Source organism: Spermophilus citellus (genome assembly GCF_964194105.1).
Source record: "Spermophilus citellus genome assembly, chromosome: 10".
Taxonomy (NCBI): domain Eukaryota; kingdom Metazoa; phylum Chordata; class Mammalia; order Rodentia; family Sciuridae; genus Spermophilus; species Spermophilus citellus.
In genome coordinates, this window is record NC_138197.1 from 83159071 (window position 1) to 83181176 (window position 22106).

A 22106-nucleotide genomic window follows, 5' to 3' on the forward strand; every position below is an offset into this window, starting at 1 on the left:
AATGGGATAAAAACTATTCTAACTCTCAATATCATAAGCCACACCAGCATTCTCAAGAGTATGGTTTGGGTAATCCTTGGAGGTCTCTAAAAGATACATTCAGTGAAAATTACTTTCACCAGCATAATGTTATTTTCCTTTATAACTCTCATTCTTTCATAAATGGAGTTTTCTTGTGATGGTGATAATACAATCAATTGATGTGGAAGCAGATAAGGATCCAGCTGTCTACTATTAAGCCAGATGTTAGAGACTTGCAAGTTAGAGGTGCCATTTTTCTTACTAACTTTGCTTTTGTTTTGGAAAATATGATTTTTCATTAAGAATATGTTTACATATTTATTAAGTGAATTTTTAATATTCACTTACATTTTTAAAATTTAAAATTTTAATACAGTAAATAGTAGATACAACTGATAAAAACAAAAGCTCTCAGGGTTGGCTTCAGTATATATAATTACCAAAATTTAGTCCAGAATTCCTTGTTCTAAAATCCTGTACATGATTTTTAGATAAGAAGATACTAACTTGGGGTTGGGAAGAGAGGGAAAAGAGACTTAGATAACTATAAGCTTTTGTTTAAAAAGCAAACTGCAAGCTTCAGTATGCACAATTCAAGCCTAATTTAATAATACTGTTGCTTGGCCACAAAGGATTAATGGTCAGGTAATTTATGAACATAGTAGTTCCCACCTTACCCATGAGGAACAAGCTCTGAGGTCCCCAGTAGATGCCTGCAACTGAAAAAGTACCATACATATGGTACTTTTTTTGTTTTTTTTTTCTACACATACATATCTGATGAAGTTCAGTTTATAAAGTAGGCACAGAAATAGATTGACAATAATTCTAAATAAAAAAAGAACTATTATTATAACCACTACCTATGATAACAGTTATGTGAATGTGATCTCACTTTCTCAAAATATCTTATTGTACTAAGCATATATTATATTTCTTGTGACATGAGATGATACAATGCCTATATGACAGAGGAAACGAAATGAATGGGGTATGCCTTGTGACATAGACTAAGGCTGCTACATAAAGGTGACTTGAACACAAGCACTTTGATACAATTGATCTGATAACTACAAAAACTAACTACTGGTGATTTACAGGCAGGTGGCACAGGCACTGTGGATATGCTGGACAAAAAGACCAGTTATGTACTAGGAAGGATGGAACAGGGTGGTGCTAGATTTCACTGTGCTACTCAGAAGGCACACAATTTAAAACTTATTTCTGGAATTTTCCATTTAATATTTTCAGACTGTGGTTGACCATGGGTAACTGAGACCACAGAAAGTGAAACCATGGATAAGGAAGAATTATTCCATATCTCTTCCCCTCTCCTGGTCCCAATTTTTTTTTAACCATATAAAGAATAAGACAGTGGGAGAAAGGCATAAAAACCAACCAACCAACCAACCAACCAACCAACCAAACAAACAAACCCCACAAAAGTTGAACAAGTGAAGAGGGCAAAGGAGGGATTGACAAAGTCCAGAAACTTCAGTGTGCTTCTGAATTCAGAATCCATGCACAAGATGCACTTTTCATTCACATAAACCAAGAAACAGACTTTTCCCAGCAGGAGCTGTTCTTACCTCCCTCTCGTCTGCGAAAGAGTTGGAAAGCACAACAGGACGAATTTACTTTCCCCACAGGCCTGTCCAGATGCACAGCATACCATGTGATGCCACCAATAAACATTTATTGAGCAGCATGTCTAAAGCCTGTAGGAACTGTGATAACTGCTACATTCCCAGAAGCTGAACACAGAATTTACATTAGCCAATAGCAAAAAATTCCAACTGGAGTTTGAAATTTTCATTTGAACTTTAAAATACTATATTATGTTTCCACTGTTTCAGGTCTATAGATTTAAGCATTATGTTCATGGTTCTATATAAATATTGGAGGAGAAATACACAATAATACCCACACCTCAAAATTATTCATTAAAAGTTAAATAAATAAAAACAAGAGATGTTTGGGGGGTAGTGGCACATGTCTGTAATTTTAGCCACTTGGAAAGCTGAGGCAGGAGGATCACAAACTCAAGTCCCGCTTGGGCAACTCAGCATGACCCTGTCTGAAAATAAAATTTAAAAGGGGCTGAGGCTATAGCTCAGAGACAGAGCATCCCTGGGTTCAATCCCTAGTACTCCAAGAAAAAAAAAAAAGAGTGTTGAGGCGTGTGTGACCCATTGCTCTCAAATGCATAACAGCCAAGACGTTCCTTTACCTCTGAAGACAGACTCATTGGGCAATCCTACAGAGTAGGGTCTAAAACTGTCCCATAAAAGATATTTTTCTGAAATTCAAAATTTAAACTTAAATATTAAAATAAAACAATGGGGTTTCTTAACTCAGTCACTACGGTTCAATAAAACATTCAGTCCCTATGGTTCAATAAAACATGACCTTGTTAAAGTACTTTCAAATAAAGTCCATAGCAGACACTTCCCAAAGTTTTATTTGAATATGTTCCCCAGAAAACTTTTTTTCCGCCATTGCTCATTTTTCTTCTTTTTTAAAAAAATTAATTAATTTATTTTAATTAGGTATATGTAACAGCAGAATGCATTTTGATTCATTGTACAATTCTGTAGCACAACTTTTCATTTCTCTGATTGTATATGATGTAGCATCACACCATATGTGCAGTCATACATGTACCAGGGTAATGATGTCCATCTCATTCCACCATCTTTCCTGTCCCTATGCTCCCTCCCCTCCCACCCCTCCCCTTTGAAAATGACACTTTTGTTAGTTATGTTTTAAACAAATATTTTTATCTGTAAGGATGATCCTCTCATGCCTGTTTTTAATAACAAAAAAATTGGCTCCTATCAATGAAAGAACAATAAATAGAATGCAATGCTGCTATTAAAAATGATGGAGTAGAATATTTATTTACATGGACAGACAGTCACTCCATTTTAAGTGAAAAAGCTACTGATCAGTCTGTAGAATTAGCCCATTTTTAAAATAAATACATATGTACTTAGAGATACGCAGAAATTACCTCCTGAAGCTGATAATGAAAATGAGGGACAGAATTCATGGATGATTTCTCTGCTTTTCATAGTGCTTATGAGAATCTGAAATGCCTATGATAAACACATCAATCCTGGAATAAGAAAAAAAGTATATCATTAAAAAATTATTCTAAGTTCCTGAGTAGTCAATACCTTCCTCCACTTTGACAGTTCAATAGACATCTAAAAATGATTTTAAGTTCTTCTCATTCAGGGTTAGAGAACGATAGAAGTTTTTATAGGAAAAACATTTGCCCAAGGGTCAAACTTTGCTAGAAAAATAATATTCTCAGCACGAGTTTAATTAAACTTGTCGCTGACAAGCATCAGGCCTCTCGGGCAACCTGCAGCACTTTGGAAAGCGAGAAAATAAAACTATTAAAACAGAGTTTGTCAACAAGAAAAAGGGCATTGGGGACTTTGGAGTAATGTGCCTGAGGAAGACCCTCCACATCAGAATCCCAAACAAAAGGATCTTGACACTAATCTGAGCACACCTGGCTGAAAACCCAGTGGTGGTGAGAAGCCAAGCCTGCTGGCAGATCCTGATGTGTGATCGAGGCTCCTCAAGGATGTGGGAAGGTAGCAACAGGAGACCTAAGCTCTTCTAAATATGGGCCTGGGGTGGCGTGGGCTGCTGGTGGGACTAATAAAAAATCAGACTGCAGGGCTAGGATTGTAGCTCAGTGGTAGAGCATTTGCCTTGCATGTGGGAGGCCCTGGGTTCGATCCTCAGCTCCACATAAAAATAAATAAATAAATAAATAAATAAATAAATGTATTTAAAAAACCCCAGACTGCAGGCAGTAAGGACTCAAGGATAACTGAAACAAAGGCTAATCCTTTGCTTTTGACTGCAATGTTATCAGTTCAGTGTAATCATCACCATATCCTTATGCTTAGATATGATGTGTCTGGTTAACATTTTTAAATAAAGAAATTTACTTAACATAGCTTGCTCGACAGAATCGTTCCCAAGGAATCCATCCCAGAAACAAATAATGCAAGGGTCCATGATGGTGAGACTGGGGGAATCAGGACACGAGGAATCCACAGCACAGGTGGCTATAGTTTGGATCTTAAATGACCCACAAAGGCCCACGTATTAAAGGCTTGGTCCCCAGCCTGTGGTGCTACTGGGCGGTGATGGAGCTTTTAAGATGTGCAGCCTAGTGGAAGGAAGTTAGGTCACTGGGGTGTGCCCTGGAAGGGTGACAGGGCTGGGGCCTTCTGAGAAACAGGCAGTGCAAAGACAACCCCCACCCCCCAACCCAATCCTTGTGAATCAATCTTGTCAGATTTCAGACATGTCACTCACATTAACAGGTTCAGAGTTTATTAGAAGTGATAGGAAAAGGGAAGAGGAGACACTCTTGAGGGAGAGAATGGGTTTTCTCGGAGAAGAAAGGGACAGGTGCCTTCTGCACTGCAGTTTTATTGGGGATCTCAGAGAAGTTTCCAGACAGACCCACCCAGGTCCATCTCTTGACTTGTGACTGAGAGCAGAATGACATCAGACTTTCAAGTCCCCACTGTCATGACAACTCTAGGTCACTTTGGTCCATGCTGACCAGTTTTCATTGGATTCTTAACCATAAATTCTTACAGATTTTATGCTTAGGAGGAATGATACTTATCTCTCTAAGTTTCTGAATCTGTTCTGTGAAAAAGGTCATAAAAGTCTCCCCCTTCAGGTTCTTCTTATTTTGTTCCTCTTGACATTATTCTAGGACTGAATTTCTTCTGCAGATAACAGGTAGTCTGATGGGGAATGTGACGTCTCCTGTTCACTTAAGCCAAGCAGAGCTGCAGATAAATTGCTTCTTCGAAAAGAAAGCATGTGGGGTCAGCACAGTGGGCCTATTTTGCAGAATTATTTTCTTAATCTTCTATTCCCACCACTCACATCTGTCTGTCCTCTATAAGAAGAGGATATTGGGACACAGTCCTTCTCTCTCTTTGCTTCCTGGCCATCATGAGGTAAACAGATTTCCTCTGCCACATGCTCCTAAGGAGACCTAAGCTCTTCTAAATATGGGCCTGCCACAGGCCAAAAGCAACAGGACAACTGACCATGGGCTGAAACCTCCCCAACTATGAGCTAAAATTAACTATTCTTCCTTATAAATTGACTTATCTCAGTTATTTTGTTTCAGTGACGGAAAGCTGACTATTACACAGGTCCTAGTGGAGCCCAGAATAGGAGACAAACCACATCCTGTGTTCCTCTGAGGAAGGCAAAGCAGGAAACAGGGCTTCCAATGCTATGCAAGGTGCAAAAGGTCTATGTGGCCAGGTGGCTCATGTCAGCACTAACCTGATGACCTGGGACACAGGGAGAAGAGGAGAGTCAGGGCTTCAGGTATGGGCCTGTGTGATTCCCATCTCTGTGCCAAGTTACATTTTTTAAATAAACACCAGCTGCTGTAGTGCAAGTTGCCAATTCTTCTCTTCTTCCCATTTGCTGTTGAACTGAATCACCAGCTCAGCTCTGGACACCTGGTTCTAACAACAGGGCAGCATGGCCTTCAGTGGCTTCACCCATTATTGATAATCATAGGCAGAGGTGCCAAGAGGCCATCTAATCTGACTCTTTGACTCTACTCCAACCCCTACCTTATGGAGAAACATTGTTCTGAAAGGCTGATTCCCCAAACATGTATTTCCCCAAATTATATTCCCCAAACATAAAACAGTTCATTCTTATAGGCTATTTATTTGCTACCAAACATTATATCCATTTCCTCTTTTATATTAAAAACACTCAGTTTGGTTTCCCAGCTCCACTTCCCCTGACAGCCTTTTATAGGCAACTCACATTCCCTGCACCTACTAAAGTTTCTTCCTACTAAACGTTTACATTCCTCTTTATTTTGGCTAGCTATTATTGCATTGTAAACACATTTGTCAAAGCTCACCTTAAGAATGACTATGAACACACCATAGCAGACCACACAAATACATTAATTCCATAATCTGCTGCATTTTTAGTTTTTAAAAAGTCCATTTATCACTTGAGGTCCCCCCACCCCGCCCCCACAACACTCATATGAAAAAGGTCACATGGTAAAAAGGCATCATTTTTAAAGCTTAAACCTCTATTTCTCATTCCCTGAAAGGAAAGTAGAGTCACTTTGGCCCTCTAAGCTTGGCGAGTAATTCAGTTCTCTGTCTGTGCCAGACCAGCGATGATTCATTACACTGCCCATCCAGCAAGGTTCATTAGGCTTGGCTTGTGCAAGTCATAGATGCAGATGCGCACACTGCAGGCCAGTCCTTGCAGGAGCACATGCTGCCTAGCTCCAGCAAATGGATGCTGCTCTCAATACTGCCAGCCTGGTTGATGCCCCAAATTCATGAACCTGAAAAATTCTGGCTAAAGTGCGACTCTTCTTAAGTAGGAAATTACCTCCAAAAGTCAATTTTAAAAGGGAATCTCATAAAAATCTAATTTATAATTTCAGCCCCATTATTAAGAATTCCTAAGCATTATTTCCTCATTTCTAAGTATCTGCTGATAATAAAACACATGATCTATTTATTAACTTTAGTAAAAAGAAACACCACCATATGAAATGCATATTATTTTTTAAAAAAATATATTAATTTTTTAGTTGTAGCTGGACACAATTCCTTTATTTTATTTATTTATTTTTATGTGTGCTGAGGATCGGACCTATGGCCTTGAACTTGCTAGGCAAGAGCTCTACCACTGAGCCACTCCCCGGCTTAATAAACCCCACATAAATTGGTTTTAAAGACTTACTGGGTTTCCAAAAACAAACTAAACAAAAACACTTTCCAGTCAAGAAAATATGATAATTTTAACAAAATTCAGATGGTTATACTTAGGAACACGCAAATACAAAAGTTAAGTTATAATTGATAAAAATTATTACACTGGGATTAGTGACATACTCCTATAACATCAGTGACTTGGGAAGGTGAAGTAGGAGGATTGCAAGTTGGAGCCCAGCCTGAGCAACTTAGTGAGACTCTGTCCTGTCCCTGTCTCAAAATGAAAAGGGTTGGGGGTGTAGTTCAGTGGCAGAGCATCCCTGGGTTCAATCCCTAGCACTGCAAGGAAAAACAAAAAATAATAAATAATAAATAAATAATAAGTAGACTAATATATTCAATAGGATTATTTTAAAGTGCTTTGAAAATCATCCTTTCTAACGAAATCTGATGTGTTTATATGTCCTTATCTAATTTAAAACCACCTGAAGATTGGGCCTTAGTAGTTTCCTTTGAGTAACAAAACACATTAAGCTCTCTTATGTGGCATTCTGTTTACAGGAATAGGATATCCCTTGATTGATGAATAATTTTACACAATGATCGATCCAGGTTCAACTGACTCAATGAAAGTCACTAGGGTCATGGGACAGCATGAGAGTCTAAAGTAATCTTCCTTTTTCCTCTTTTACTTTTTCGGTGTTTTTGTTTGTTTTGTGGTGATGGGGTTCTCTTTTCTTAAACATGGATAGTAGATGCTTATATTAAAGAATACATGGCAGGGCTGTAATAATCACACAGAGCCATATAGATAGAAGTAGGTAGTATCATTCTTCTCTCTCATTAGTAAGATAGCATAAAACCCACAGGGAAAGAAAATACAGGAAAGCATTTAACTTCTATAGACATTTAGAGAAAACTAAGTCAGAAACAGCATAAATAAATAAGCATAAATAAAGCACTGCAGAGTTACATTCCAGGAGACACAAGGGGTGACCATTCCACAAAACAGTAGTGGAGGTGCTGTCTTCCCTAATCTTCCTAGTAAGGAGTCTCTAAGCTCAGAAGGGAAGCACAGTGCAGTAAGGTCTTGATTCCTCATGAGCACTTCTCAGGCAACACATTCTGAAGTCTTTATTAAACAGAGTGCTCCTTGGGTAGCATTCATGGGACCAGCTGCCAGAAAAGGGGACTGATGCAAGCTTAAACAAAATTTCCACTGATTTAATTAAACAAGAGCATAACAAAGAGATCCTGTCCAATTTGACCCTATGTAAAGCTCTCCAATATGTGAATGCCAAGTTATGGAAAGTTTATCAACTGAGTGAGCATTTGCAGGGTGCCAGTGTTGCAAAATCAAGTCTGGGGTTCCCACCTTCTGTGCAGGAGGACCTAACGTCTGTGGGTTTCTCAACAGAGGGTGTCAAAACTGTTCAAACCTAATTTAAAATTTATTGTGAAAAAAGCTTAATAGTATAAATTAAAGTCACTGGACTAAAACAAACTTAATAACTCAAGAATAGATTGATGGATGGAGAGAGAACTGGATACACAGGAAACCAAATGATACAGCAAATATAGCAAACTCTGAATTTCAGGCTCTAGATGATGGGAATATGAGTGCTAAGTACAGAATAGTTTTGGCTTTTCTGCATGCTTGAATATTTTCATGATAAAGTGTTAGGAGGAAAAATGATTTAGAATCATAATCACAATGAAGGAGGCAGCAGGTCCACTGTGAAAAACTTCAACCTTGAAGACAAGACACTTGGCTCTTAGCTGACCCCAAGGATTCACAGACTTTAGAACTGGGAAAGGCTTTGGCCACACTCTAGGGCAGGTAACACATGGGTTTACAAAAATTTGGGGAAAACAGTAACAATGTCATAGTGTTTTTAAAAAAACTGAAAATATGCAATTTAAGAACATTCTTTTTGGTGAGATTATATGCCTATATACTTTTGGCTTTTAAATACAATCAATATGTTGATGATAATCAATGATAAATTTGATGTCCTCCTAGCAAAATAGAAATAACCCTGTCAGTCTTCTCAATATTTTTGAAATGACAATTAGTTTACAAATAGAAAAGTCCAGGAACTAACAATCCAATCCAATCTCCCCAATTTCTAAGAAGAAACTGAGGCCCCAAGTAAAATTAGACAGAGTAGTGGCTAAATGTACAACTCTGGGCAGTTTACCCACTCTAGAAGTCATAAAGTGATTCACATATTATAGGTGGGATGTCCATCCAAAGGACAAGTATCAGGTTACACATATAGGGACAGGGGCCTTTTGGTAAGAGTCACTAAGGTGGTTGACTGTTAAGTGTATGGAACAAAGAATCTCTCGTGCCCACATTTAGAGCAACTTTCTTGCAGAAATCAGTTTCTGAATTTTGATGTTAGATTTTCAATCATGCTTCCACAAATCTAGCTTAATAATGGCACAGAGTATATAAGGAGATGCAAATTTACCACTTTCAAGATGATCATTTGCCAGTCTTCCTATCTCAAAGATTTCTCTTAGCCAAATGGCCAGCATAAAATGTTATGAGGAATATTCTGAAACAAACAGAATGTATTTCCTTTGTAGGCTTCTAATATTCAGAAAGATTCAAGATGACATTTGTGAATAATATAAGCAGCAGCTACAAAACCTCAGAATGTACTCAGTAAATCTAGATGTAAACTGCAAAAATAATATGAATAGATAAATACCAACTTGAAACCATCTCTAGTGAAGGGAAATGGTTCATATCTTGGTGTCATAAAAAAGGGAAATTATAAAAGATAAGTTGAACTTCTGTTTTATGAAACAGATTAGAAACCCCATTCATCCTATCTCTCATTACCCTAGAGCTGTCTAGACAAGGAAGATGAGGAAAATAAAATAAATAAAAATGACAGGGAGCAGAGCTGCTGTCTGTCACCATAACCAGGTTAGCCAGGGCTATACTGCCCTGGCTGAAAAGCTATAACACCTGATATGATTGTGTATTGTAAGTTCATGGAGACAAACCCTCAAACCACATTTAATTCTAAAGTTGAACTGAGTTGTGATCCCGTCTAGGGTGGAGAGGAAGATAAAAAGAACTAAACTCAGACTCTGGGGGCTATGTACGAGCAGATCTAGATCAGTAGCATAACCTCCCAAGGGCTACAAGGCAGGGTAGCAGGCATATTCCAGCACAGACACTATTTCAGATGCTTATTTGTGTCTGAAAATGACCAAGTGTACGCCACTGCATAAAAGACTGAAAGACAAAACAATACTTTTACTTCTGAGGGCTGCTCAGTTATAACGTACTTGGGAATGCTATAAAAACAAGGTGATTTCACCTTACGATCTCCCAACAGAAGCCTGCAATAAATAAGACTCAAGTATTTGTCTCTCAACGAGTCACCTATAGTAGAATCTTCTGAATCACCTGCCAGACCAAACTACCACCAACTCCTTGAAGAACTGTCTGTTCTCAGGAGTTCCCACATGAAATGCTGGGTCCCTAGCCACAGTTATGCATGCCTAGGGAGTATATCTGACACAAAGTGAACCAAATGTTTTCTTTCTCAAAACTCAAATTTGGAATTGAAGACACAGTTGGTATGGTCTGGTTGCTTGATGGTGGTTTAAAGAGGCAGATGTGAGGTCCTAGTAAAAGACTTAAAAGTTGCCACTTTGTTCCTAGGTGGCTTTCTGGTGCAGTGTTGCAACTCTTTCTGAATTACAACTACATTGCTATGCTTAGGTTCCATAAGAAGAATGGCAATTCTCTATAACCCCTCTTTCCTGCCTCTGTTCTCAGTGAGGTTAGCTCAAAGGCATTTCTATGACTTGCAAAGAAACAAGAGGAGTAAGTAGGCTAAAAGGACTAGTAGATGGTTATGTAGTATTTTAAATATTTCAAATATAATACTAAATATAAGCTATAAAGAAGATTAGATATGATCACCTAAAGATTAAATTTGCATTTATAAAGGGAAAAAACAAGAAGTTAAAAAGTGAATATATAACCAAAAAAATTTCAACATAATAGGCCAAAAGTTAATAGCCTTAATATATGAAGAGCTGTATAAATAAGATTATTCCAAGAGAAAAATGGACAAATCATATAAACCAGAAAGTCATAGAAAGAGATTAAAATAGCTAATTTACTATATAAACCTATATGTGATCATTGAACCTCTTTAAATAATCAAACATGAACTATTATAATGGTGTGGATTTTCATCTATTAAATCAATGGCAAATATCAAAGGCTTAATTCTAAAGTAATTTCCAAGCACACACTATTGGCTGGAGTGTGAATTATTAGTTAATCTGATAATATATAATTGTGAATGTACATAGCTTCTACCCACACTTTCCATGTCTATGAATAAATCATATAAGGCTGTACACTTAAAACCTAAGAGTAAATCCCAGGTGGGATGCCTAATGGGGGGCTCAACAGTACCTTCTGTAGAATATTAGGCAGTCACTCTGCTTGCCGACTTGGAGAAGAATAAAACACATATTGTTACTTGGAGAAGAATAAAATATATATTGTTACGTGAAGAAATGTTAAAAGACATATAAAAGTGTGGTCCACTTTTATTTTTTAAAAACTGTTAAAATGAAAATATCTAAAGTATTAACAGTGGTTGATGGTTTTACAAACAATTTTCACCTTGTTCTTTATAACTTCTATATTCTGTACCATTTTCCTTTTCTATGATAACTATTTTACAGTAAAACTTTTTTTTCAAGTTGTTCATTGAAAATACTATGAGTAAGGGGAAAAAGAAAAGAAGGCCTACAAAATTTCAAGCAGAGAGAAAGCAACATCTACAAGACAGTTTAAAACCAACAGAGGAAGGAGTCAGACAGAAGTAGGTATAAGTCTTAGAGCTGCCACTTACTAATCTTTATGACTTTGAACGAATTGCTTACCTGTGTTGCATGCATCTCACTGCAGTCACAAATAAAGTGCTTAGTACAGAACTGGCACGCAAGAATACTTCAACAAATATTAACTATTGCACTTAGTATTTTTTCAGCATGTAATACAGCATAAACAGTGATAGGATTAGATATATGAAGATAGGCCAAGCAAATCAAACGCTGTCCAATTCTTAGGTTACTTTCAAAGTATCTACTATAGTCCTAAGTTGGAAAACTAGTGAAAATATTGAAACAACAACACAGGAAAGGTTACTCAATTCTTTACCTTAACATTAGGTTATAAAATTAAGTTCCTGCCTCATTGGAACTATAATTTAAAGACATTTTCTCCTTACATGATGGGTATGGACACAGTTAACTATGGAAGGTCACAGAGGCAACACACACAAATCAGAATCAAATCATGGCTAAATAACTGCAATCCTGTCTTCTTCTCTCCCCTTCCCCCACTTTCAGGGATGACAAAGAATCATGGACCAAACTTCAGTCAGGTTTCTCTGAGCTCTTTTCTCTACGAGGCCATGACTTTCACCCCAATCCTGTCCTCTTAATAAAAATTCTGCTAAGTGGGTTTAGGAGGAACCCCAACCTTGATATCTGATCAAACTCCTCATCCTTCACGTTTATGTACAGGTCTCTGGCCTGCTTTCTACAAGAATCCTACTTCTTCAGTTCAGTTTAGTTTGATGTCTCCTCTTAGTAACTTTTCATACTGACCCCCTCCCTCTGCTCTTTAGCTATCAATCCCCAGCTGTCAGGAATCTTGAATAAAGTCTTCCCTACTGTTTAAACAAGAATCAAGATAATTTTCTCTTAACAGTGGGTATGTCTAAAGGTCTTTGGACCTGCAGGTACAGAGCTAATCACAATGCTGTCTGGAAAAAATTAGTTTGCATCCCTAGTGTGACATAAAAGCAACAAATTCTAAGATTCAAAATTGCCCAGAAGCATTCAGAATTAAAATCATAACAAGCAAAACCCTCCTGTGAGCCCCTTTGAATCATGAATCCATGATTCCATTTTGACTTAATTTCAAATACAGAAAAGGTGAGTAGGAAGACTATGTTATCAAGTTTTCTTTAGGATGATGACAACTGTATCTTATTATACCATAGGACCAGCATTGCACCAATGCCTGACACATAGTAGGAGTGCTATTCATTTCATCAACTTCATGAGAGACATAATGGAAGCAGATGAATGATGTTTATTTTCTGGTAGAGTAGGGCATAAATTCAAGGATGAAAAACATCAATCCTCTGTTTAGTTAAATCAAAAGGCCTAAAAGGTCCTTGGGATTTTTTTTTTTTTTTGGTTACTTCTACCAAATATCAAAAAGTAAAACTACGTTTTATTGAAAAATAATATGTTTACAGGAAATAATTTCAGTATACAGTTTTAAGTTATCAGTTGGTATTACTGTAACCCTAAATAGCAAATGCTGTGTGGTGAAGAACATCAGAGATGATACTGTCTATCTAAACCAGAGCTGAAACACAGGGTACACACACCATTTTGAATGGTTAAATCCTGTTCCTAAACCATGGTAGGACATTGATACCTTTCCCTAAGAAAATGGGTACCTCAGGAAGTCTGAAAAAAGATCTCTGTAAAAGGGGTAATCTATGCCAGGGGAGATTAGAAGGGAAAATGAAAGACCAGGGGACTTCTGAGCTTTTGGGCAAGAGAGAAATAGTGGTTTCTGTCATTACTACTGCACAGCCAATGGATGCTATCTGCTGGTTATTGGTAATTAGCAATGACCAAAAGAGACAGAAAAGCTATAGATTCCAAAAGAAATCCAAATACTTGTGGATTGGGTGCTAGACTTAAATAAGATGATTTTATCAAAATTTCACAGTTTTGAATCTGTGAGACACAAAGAACTTACATAACATAAATTTAACAGAGGCTCTTGAGGCTCTCAAAGTAGCTTTTTGTTTTGTTTTGTTTTTTGTACCCCCATCCAGGGTTACTTTTATAGGAAGGTAATAGAGGAAAAACAGATTTTATAATTATACCTATAAACTAAATAAAACTATACTGAAATTCTTTCTTTTTGAACCAAGAAATGTACCATTGATAAAACTTAAATATCATGCTTTAATATACAAAATAGTGTCACTCAAAATGGTAGCATATTCTTTGGCTTTTTGTTGAAGGCCCAAACTCCATGCATGCCTGCATCTTTAAGTCCAACCGCTTATGAATGGGAGAAAAGTTAGGCAAACAGAACAAGAAGGAAGAAAAACAAGAAAGTCAGTCAAAGTGCATTTTTAATTCATTAAAACAAAATCAGGAAACTGACTTTCAGGTGTCTGTAGTATAGGGATCACTTGGGTATTTGAACTTGTAGAAAATTAGCTGCCCCATGACTCTGGGTCAGACTGTTGCTTTCCTATATATGTTCTCTGGGCAGACTTCACATACTCAGTGAATTCAAAGCCACATTTTACAAAAAAACCTGTTAATGCATATTTCTGAGAAGATTTTAGTTTAGTGGATATTGCCTTTAACTGCAATGCTTTCCAGGACTGTATAACCTAATAAATTCTACTTAATTAAGTGGCACTTTTTTTTTGCCACAATAGGAAGCTTTTTGAGGAGTCAGGAAATATCATCAGTGCAATGTCAATAAATACTGAAAAAGTGAATGACTATCTTCAGTTTCTGTATCCCAAGTTTTATACAGATTGCTTATAGCTTATTCTCTAATTTATAACATAGACTATATCTCTTCTTGAAAAGGATTAGTAATATGTGGCAAAAAAAGAGGACCATTTCTCCTTAATTTTTCTACCATTAAAAAAGGTTGGTGATCAACCCCTTTCTTGGATCTTTCAAGCCCATACCCAGTGGAGCCAGTTCTTCCTTCCTAGGAAGGCTGGAACAGACTCACTTTCAAGAGAGGAAGACAAGGCACTTCTGATTAGACCTTGGCTCACCAGCACCCTTCCTATCTCTACTAGGTACCATCCAGCACAGAGAAGAGGATTTCCTCTTCTCAGCTGATCCTTTGGGCAAGAGCAACATTACTCGTGGCCCCTTGTGACTATGGCCACAGTTCCCACTTGTCTTTCTCTTCCCTTCTCTATTTCAGCCATTTTGGTCACTCAGGGTGTATCTTTGTAGGAAGAAAAACTATAGCCCAAGGTTTGAGGAAGTGGTACAATACAATATCTGACAAGACTAGGAGTGAGAAGAAAGAGGTGACAAGGCAATGTTAGCTATTCATCCTGGGTTCAGATGCAGGTTTCATAATTTAATACTGAAGACAGTGGAGTTCAGTGTTGTCTCTGGGCTCTCCTAAGATGTGTGACCCTGGGCAAGAGGTTTAACCATTCAGTGATTCTGTTTCCTCATTTATAAAGTAGAAATGGTAGTGCCTACCCCCAGGAGATTGTTGAGAATCAGATTACATAATGTGAATTTGAAAACAGTGGAAACATTAAAGAGTAAGCATTAACTATGTTAGCTATTGGAAATACTATGTATACACAGAGTTGTAAAAGGAATGTGGTAATTCTACTTCTATTTACTTGGGATAGTATCAGTGACAAAGTGTTTTGTGAAAATGCTATAGAATAATATACTTAGTATGAGCCTGTTTGGAGAAGAAAAAAAGAAAGAAAGAAAAGAAACCAGTAGGTGTTTATAGGCACCCAAAGAAGTCTAAAAAGGCACACATCACCCAAACACTGACTACTGTTATTGCTAGAGAGAGTGATAGGGGATGAGAGGGAGTGACATTTGTGTACAGGTCTTTCCTTGAATTAGCATGCATGGGCTACTTTTATAACTAATTTTAAAAACTGAAACTTTTTAATAGCCTTTCTAGCCAAAATTAAACAACTCTCTGTTCTAGTCTAGGAAAAGATAAGCTTCTTGGAGATAAGGAAACCGAGAGTCAGCAAGTTTGAAGTAGAGCCCTCCACCTTCCTGACCCTCCTACTTTTCTCTTTTCAAATTCCTTTCTATTCTTCACAGTCCTTGGAACATTATGTTCCTAACCCTGACATATCTAAAACATTCTGAAATTGTTTTTTTTCTTTTCCTTTCTTCCACTCATATCTGAGTTTTCCTTTTCCTGTATCCAAGTGGCTTCCACCTTCAATGTCTTACTATCTTCATTCCTCTCAGTATTTTCTGACCGTATCCCTGCATCCCGTGTGTTGTGTGGTTCAAGCCCAGGCACCTCTGCCTTGCCAAACCCACTGAGTAAAAATAAACCCCTACCTTTCAGGTGTTGGGCAGGCACAACCTCCCCAGCCCAATCATATAATGGAGTATCCCTCTAAGTTGCTTTTTGTCTTGCAAAGGGTCCAAATGGGCTTTTAAACATTTATTATTATTTTTTTTAATGCAAGAAGCTGCTTTATGTGTTTTGGTAGGCACTTTTTTCTTTATACAGGTGTTTTAGTTCTGTTTTGGCCTTTCCTTGGACATTACAATGCTATTTTGATATATCAGTCAAGCATGGGAAGAGGACGTTGATTACAATTACATATAAATATATATAAATTATGTATAATTTTTTCCTGTTGACGCACCCCCACTCTCACTTCTGTCTCCTCACATTCCAGTTGTCCACCCCCATTTATGCAGAAGCTCATGCAGGACCGGTTAAAGGATGATGTGGGATGGAAACGAGAATTCGAGATTCTAGGCAGAGTGCCTTTCAAACCTTCTCTTGCCCCGGAACCTGGAGTGAAGATTCTGGTGCCTCGGGGTATCCGGGCCACCAGAACCGGGTCAGCATCCCGGCGCCCAGGCGTAGGGGAACCTGATTGGTTTGGGGATGAACCAATCAGCGAGCGAAGCTATGCACGGGTAGGGGAGGGCCAAGATTATAAAGCGGATGAGGTTAAAGGAAAAGAGGCAGGTATGATAGGCACCCGGGTTTAGAATGCACTTTTTGCACCCATAGTGTCATTATAAACTTGAGAGTTCTGATCTAAATACTGTCTCTCACTTCCAATTTCGTAAAGCTTAAATAGTAGATGGGGCGGGGCGTTACTTATCCTACCATTCATAAGATGGGCTATTAATAGTCAATGGAGAAGTGGTCATCAAGTAAAGGAAGGGCAATAAAATCTTCACTCCCTCCTTTCTCCCTTCCACTCCAGGCTGTCAACCTAACCCAATCAGTGTTTAAAAGAGCAAATCACTCAAACGCTCACTTAATCGCCAAAGCTGATTACCAAAACGTTGTATTAGACATCTGGAATAAGTTTCCATCCTCTCCAAGGACTGGGGGAAATAGTATTGGCATTTGCCGAACGCCAGCGTTAACTACCTGGTCAAGCAGAATCCAACGAACTCAGGTGGACCTGGTAGAAACTGAGATCTTCCGAAATGTACAATCACGCATATGAACACCGCCACCTCCTGAATTCAGACACCCGCCCCCAGGCGCGGCGACAGATCTTTCAAGCCTCTACCCCCACAAACTCTCCACAGGGAGGTACAAGATTTTTTTTTTTTTTTTTTTTTTTGAGGGTGGGCGCACAGATACCAGATTCTCCTACTACGTTTTAACTTCAGCAGAGCTGTTCTGGCCACTTTTCCCCCCAAGTGTCACAGCCCCCGGATTCACGGACCTGGTCAACCTCAGCTTTCCCACGGTCCAGCAACTGCTACCCTCTGCTTCACCACCCATAACTAGGGTTGGAGAGACGCCGTGTCCTGGGGGGTGAGGGAAGGGGGAGGGGGAGAAGAGGGAAATGACCAGTTAAGTAAAGCGGTCCCCGCCGAGGCCTGGATTGCGGCAGCCAGTGGGGAGCCCTGGATCCCAGAAGCAGGGAAAGGCTGGAACCGTGCGGGGAAGGGCCGCGAGGAGAGCAGGGGCGCCGCCGGTGTCGCTACACTCACTCTGCGTAGCCAGTGGCCCAGGGCAGCCGCCGGGTCTCCTTGAGGATGAGGATGGGGCGGGCGATGTGGTCAGCGCTGCACTCCACTTCGTCCTGAGACAGCCCGAGGAACTCCGGCCGCCCGTAGGGGAAGCGCAGGGGCAGGTCCGAGCCTCCGCAGCCGCCGCCGCCGTGCTCAGAGCCTGAGCTGCCAGCCATGATGCCGCCCATGAAATTGGCTACGGCAGATTTCACTCGAGTTAGCATATTACTCCGGCGCCCGGCAGCAGCGGTGCGAGCTGGAGGCTGCAGCGGCGGCCGGGCAAGGCTCAGCGCGGGTCATGCAGGCTGCGGCGGGCGCCGGGCGCACGGGAAGCCGGGCCGCTGGGGCGCGCCGCACGGGGCTCCTGGAGCTTAGTGCTGCAGGGGGCCGAGCCCCGGCCTCCTGTACTCGGTGCCGCCGCCGCCGCCTCCTCCCCCAGCTACACTTCCGCAACGGAGCGACATGGAGCGGGCGGGCCGGTCAGGAGAGACACCGAGCGCTCCGGGAGCGGCCGGCTGGCCGCCGCTGCAGCAGGTCCCTTCCCCGCCCCCTGCGCTCAGCTCCTGCGTGCGCGGAACTGAGCCCACCCGGAGAGCCAGCGGAGCCGCGGCGGCTGCTGCCACGGCTACCGCCGCCGTGTCATGTGATAATCAGGCTGCAAAGGCTCAGTCTGCGGCTGTGGCCGTGGCTCAGCCCCTCCCCTGCCGGTCCGAGAGAGGCTTACACCAGGACCTTGACCTCCTAAGGGAGAGGGAGACCAGCCGGGTCGGTACCTGGCGGAGGGGTTGGGGGCGCTGTGAGCCGGTGGCAGTACAGGTGTTAGGGGTTGTCACGTGGCTCGCGGCATTGGGGCGAAGCCAGTTGAGGCATCCACTCCGGGAGCAAGACTGCCTTTGCCCTCCGGAAAGGAAAACTTCGGGATCTGGAGAGGAAAAAGGAGACAGGTACAATCATGACCGGGACCGCTCCAAGTCCTGCGATGGAAATGAGAAGAACCACATGGTAGAAGAGACTGAACCCCACACCGATTGCACAGAAATCATTAAAAGTGTCCCCCCCACCCCCACGCTTTGTAGAATTACTTTTGTTTTTCTTTCATTACCATCTCATGCATCATTTCTGAGGAGCAAACCTGTTTCGAACCTACAATAAGCTCTCTAAGAATAAGATCTCTAAGAAATCAGAAACAAGCACTGTTTTAACCCGTACTCAGTTGTTTAACAAATTTGTATAAGTATTTTTCCCCAACGTAGCAACAGAAGTTATCTTTTCAAAGCTGATTCTGTTTACTATGGAGCTACTTACTGTAGCTGTATTTTATTTTCTTTTTAAAAAACATTCCAACAGAATTATCAAAGAGCACGTGTAAAGCTAAAGAAACAATGCAACAACTCAAATGCTAAAGTTAAAAAATGATTAGGTTCTTGCAATGATAAAATATTTTTGGTAATTTTATATTAAAACTAAACAGAAAAATGAGGGTGAAATAGTGAATGTGCTTCATCAAGGATAACATTTGTTAAATATTGGCCTTAAGTTTTTTTTGTTGTTGTTGTTGTTGGAATTTTTGCATTATTAATACTAGTATCCTATTCATGTTTACTTATTCCATATCCTGTTCCTATGTTTACCTACCGTTTAATTTGCCAGGACTCTGTGTTACTTGTGCAGTTATGCACTGAACAGCTTCCTTGGAGTTGGGGAGGGAATACAGACCCTCATTCTTCTCAGTGAGTGGCCCAGGTGTTAGAGAAGAGGCCAATTCCCAGAAGAGGAATCGGAATTCTTACTGTTATGGGAGGCCTGGGCAAACCGCACTGATCTCCTCCTCTTTCTCCTTCTTCGTTTGTGTTTTCTTTTTTGACTTTTTCATGAGCAGGTATTCAAGTTCAACTATACACCAAATAATTATGAAAAAGATGGCAGTATTTCAAATGGTTAGTGAAATGCCATTACTGTGTTCTTTTAATGCTCTCATAAGGCAGAAATGTAACTTTATCTTGATTCCCTTTTCCCTCTGTTAAAATGGGGGCAGGATTTTAAATGGTGCAGTCTTATTGATGGCATAAAATCATTTAATAAACAAAGCTATAGTATTACGAGTCAAGCAATGAGATTATGTTGTTATGAAAAGCATCCAAGGTCTATATGTAAGTATTTCCAAAATGAATATTCCATTAAAGTATTCAAACTCACAAGTTGAATGAGGGATTGGGGGGGGGGGTGACAGGACTGACTGGGCCTTATATATAGTGTGTAGCACTTCAAGGGTCTCTCAACTCCTGATCACTGCATCATTTGAATCCAGTAACACAGATCTTTCCAGAAATTATACCTGTAATAGGTGTGAAAGTCACTTATTCTCAGGGATCCCTCTAAGAAGGACGGCTACCACTCATTAAAATCAGAAACCATATTTCCATCTCTTATTACAGAAATAGTCTAAAGAAAGTATTTCTGTTTGCAGGTCAAAGTTTGCTGTGCAAAGCTAAATGACAAATCAACACTTTTCTGTGGTAGGAAAAAATTAGGTTATGGAAAAGCAGAAAGACAACTTCTTGGAAAACATTGGTTCACAAATCTTGCTAATATTATCAAATTTAATTATGCCAAATGATTAAATAATTAATAATTTGTGCTGTTTGAGAGGGGAATGGAAGCCTGTGGAAATTGTTAGTCTTACTTTTTTGTCTTTATGGCTCTGTATCATTGGATTTTATCTATTTATAATATACCATTATCAGGTACTACTTTTAAATTGAAAATCACAGATCAGAATTTTTAAAAAAATCCTACTTAATGTCAATACTAAAACTTTTCTATTAAGTGAAATGAAGGGAAGACCATATTAAATTCAACTCAATAAAATTTAGTTACCAAAATATACAAAACACAATGTTAAAAGGCAATTGTTCACCCGGCATGGTGGCTCACACCTGTAATGCCAGCAGTTTAGGAGGCTGAGGCAGGAGGATCACAAGTTCAAAGCCAGTCTCAGCAACTTAGTGAGGTCCTGAGCAACTTGATATAAAATATAAAAAAGTATATAAATAAAGTATAAAATATAAAAAAGGCTGGGGATTACGTTGGTTCCATAGTTTAGCTATTGTGAAATGAGCTGCTGTAAACATTGATGTGGCTGTCTCCCTGTAGTATGCTGTTTTTAAGTCCTTTGGGTGTAAAGAGAGGAATAGGATAGCTGGGTCAAATGGTGGTTACGTTCCAAGTTTTCTGAGGAATCTCCATAATGGATAAAGAAAATGTGATATATATGCACAATGGAATATTACTCAGCTTTAAAGAAGAATGAAATGATGGCATTTGCAGGTAAATGGATAGAGGTGGGGAATATTATGCTAAGCAAAATAAGCCAAACCCACAAAACCAAAGGCTGAATGTTTTCTTTGATAAGCGGATACTGATCTGTAATGGGGGTTGGGGTGGCGCTTGGGAAGAATAGAGGAACTTTGGATTGGGCAAGGGGAATGAGGGGAGGGAAGGGGATGTAGGGTGGAAAAGATGGTGGAATGAGACGAACATTATTACTCTATATGCATGTATGATTGCACTACTGATGTGATTCTAATCATGTGCAGCCAGAGGAATGAGAAGTTGTGCTCCATTTGTGTACGATGTGTCAAAATGCATTCTACTGTCACGTATAACTAATTAGAACAAATAAAAAAGAAGATATTACACACAGTAAAAAAAAAAAAAAGGTGGGGGAAGGGCTGGGTGGTTTAAGTGCCCCTGGATTCATTTGCTTGTACAAAAAAAAAAAAAAAAAAAAAAAAAAAAAAAAGCAATGGTTCTACAACAAAAGCTTAAAAGGGATATTCTAATCTTATCCTAGACATAATGGATAACAGAGTGTGTGCTGTGTTAAATGTTTATGCAACACACCTACATATAATTGGAGATATCTCATTCAGAAGTTTACAGTTTAACCAAGCAGAGGTTAAGGTGACACGTATTAACTAACATCCTCTATCCCTGACATGATGAACTCAAAAGAGTCATAATCTCAGTATATTCATTAAAAAATTAGTCAAATCTCATCTGAGGATGTTCTAAAAAATATCTGACTCAGTGTGTTTAAAAGTGTCAAGATTCTAAAAGGCAGGGAAAGACTGGAACTGTCACAGATCGGGGACCATGGAAACAAGAACTGAAATGTAGTTCCAATATTAATTTCTTAGTTTGGATGTTATCATTGGGGGGAAGATTGGTGAAGAGAATAAAAGGAAGAAAAATTAAACACATACACATCGGAGGCATTTTATTTGTTTCAAGAAGAAAGGGAAAGCTCACATGAAAATCAGTCCAGAGGAAATATAACAGATGCCTTTCCAGAAATCATCCCTTCCAAAGCTCTAGATTTAAGCTTCTTTTATGGTGGTAACCTTCCTGTGTTGTAATTAGAGTTTACATGTCTTCCCAGTAGAAATCCTACAAGGTAAGAATATTCTTGTCCATGTTTGTATT

The 22106-nt window shown here is 39.4% G+C and overlaps 1 protein-coding gene across 1 annotated transcript in view; it reads right to left on the minus strand.

Annotated features, from left to right (window-relative positions):
* Window positions 1-18660, minus strand: part of PPM1H (protein phosphatase, Mg2+/Mn2+ dependent 1H) — a 256215-nt gene extending 237555 nt beyond the window's left edge. Inside the window, exon 1 of the mRNA XM_081311513.1 lies at window positions 17601-18660. Coding sequence (XP_081167639.1) covers window positions 17601-17845 — 245 coding nt within the window. The 5' untranslated portion in view covers window positions 17846-18660. The remainder of the gene's footprint in view (window positions 1-17600) is intronic.
* Between the last annotated feature and the right edge of the window lie 3446 nt (window positions 18661-22106).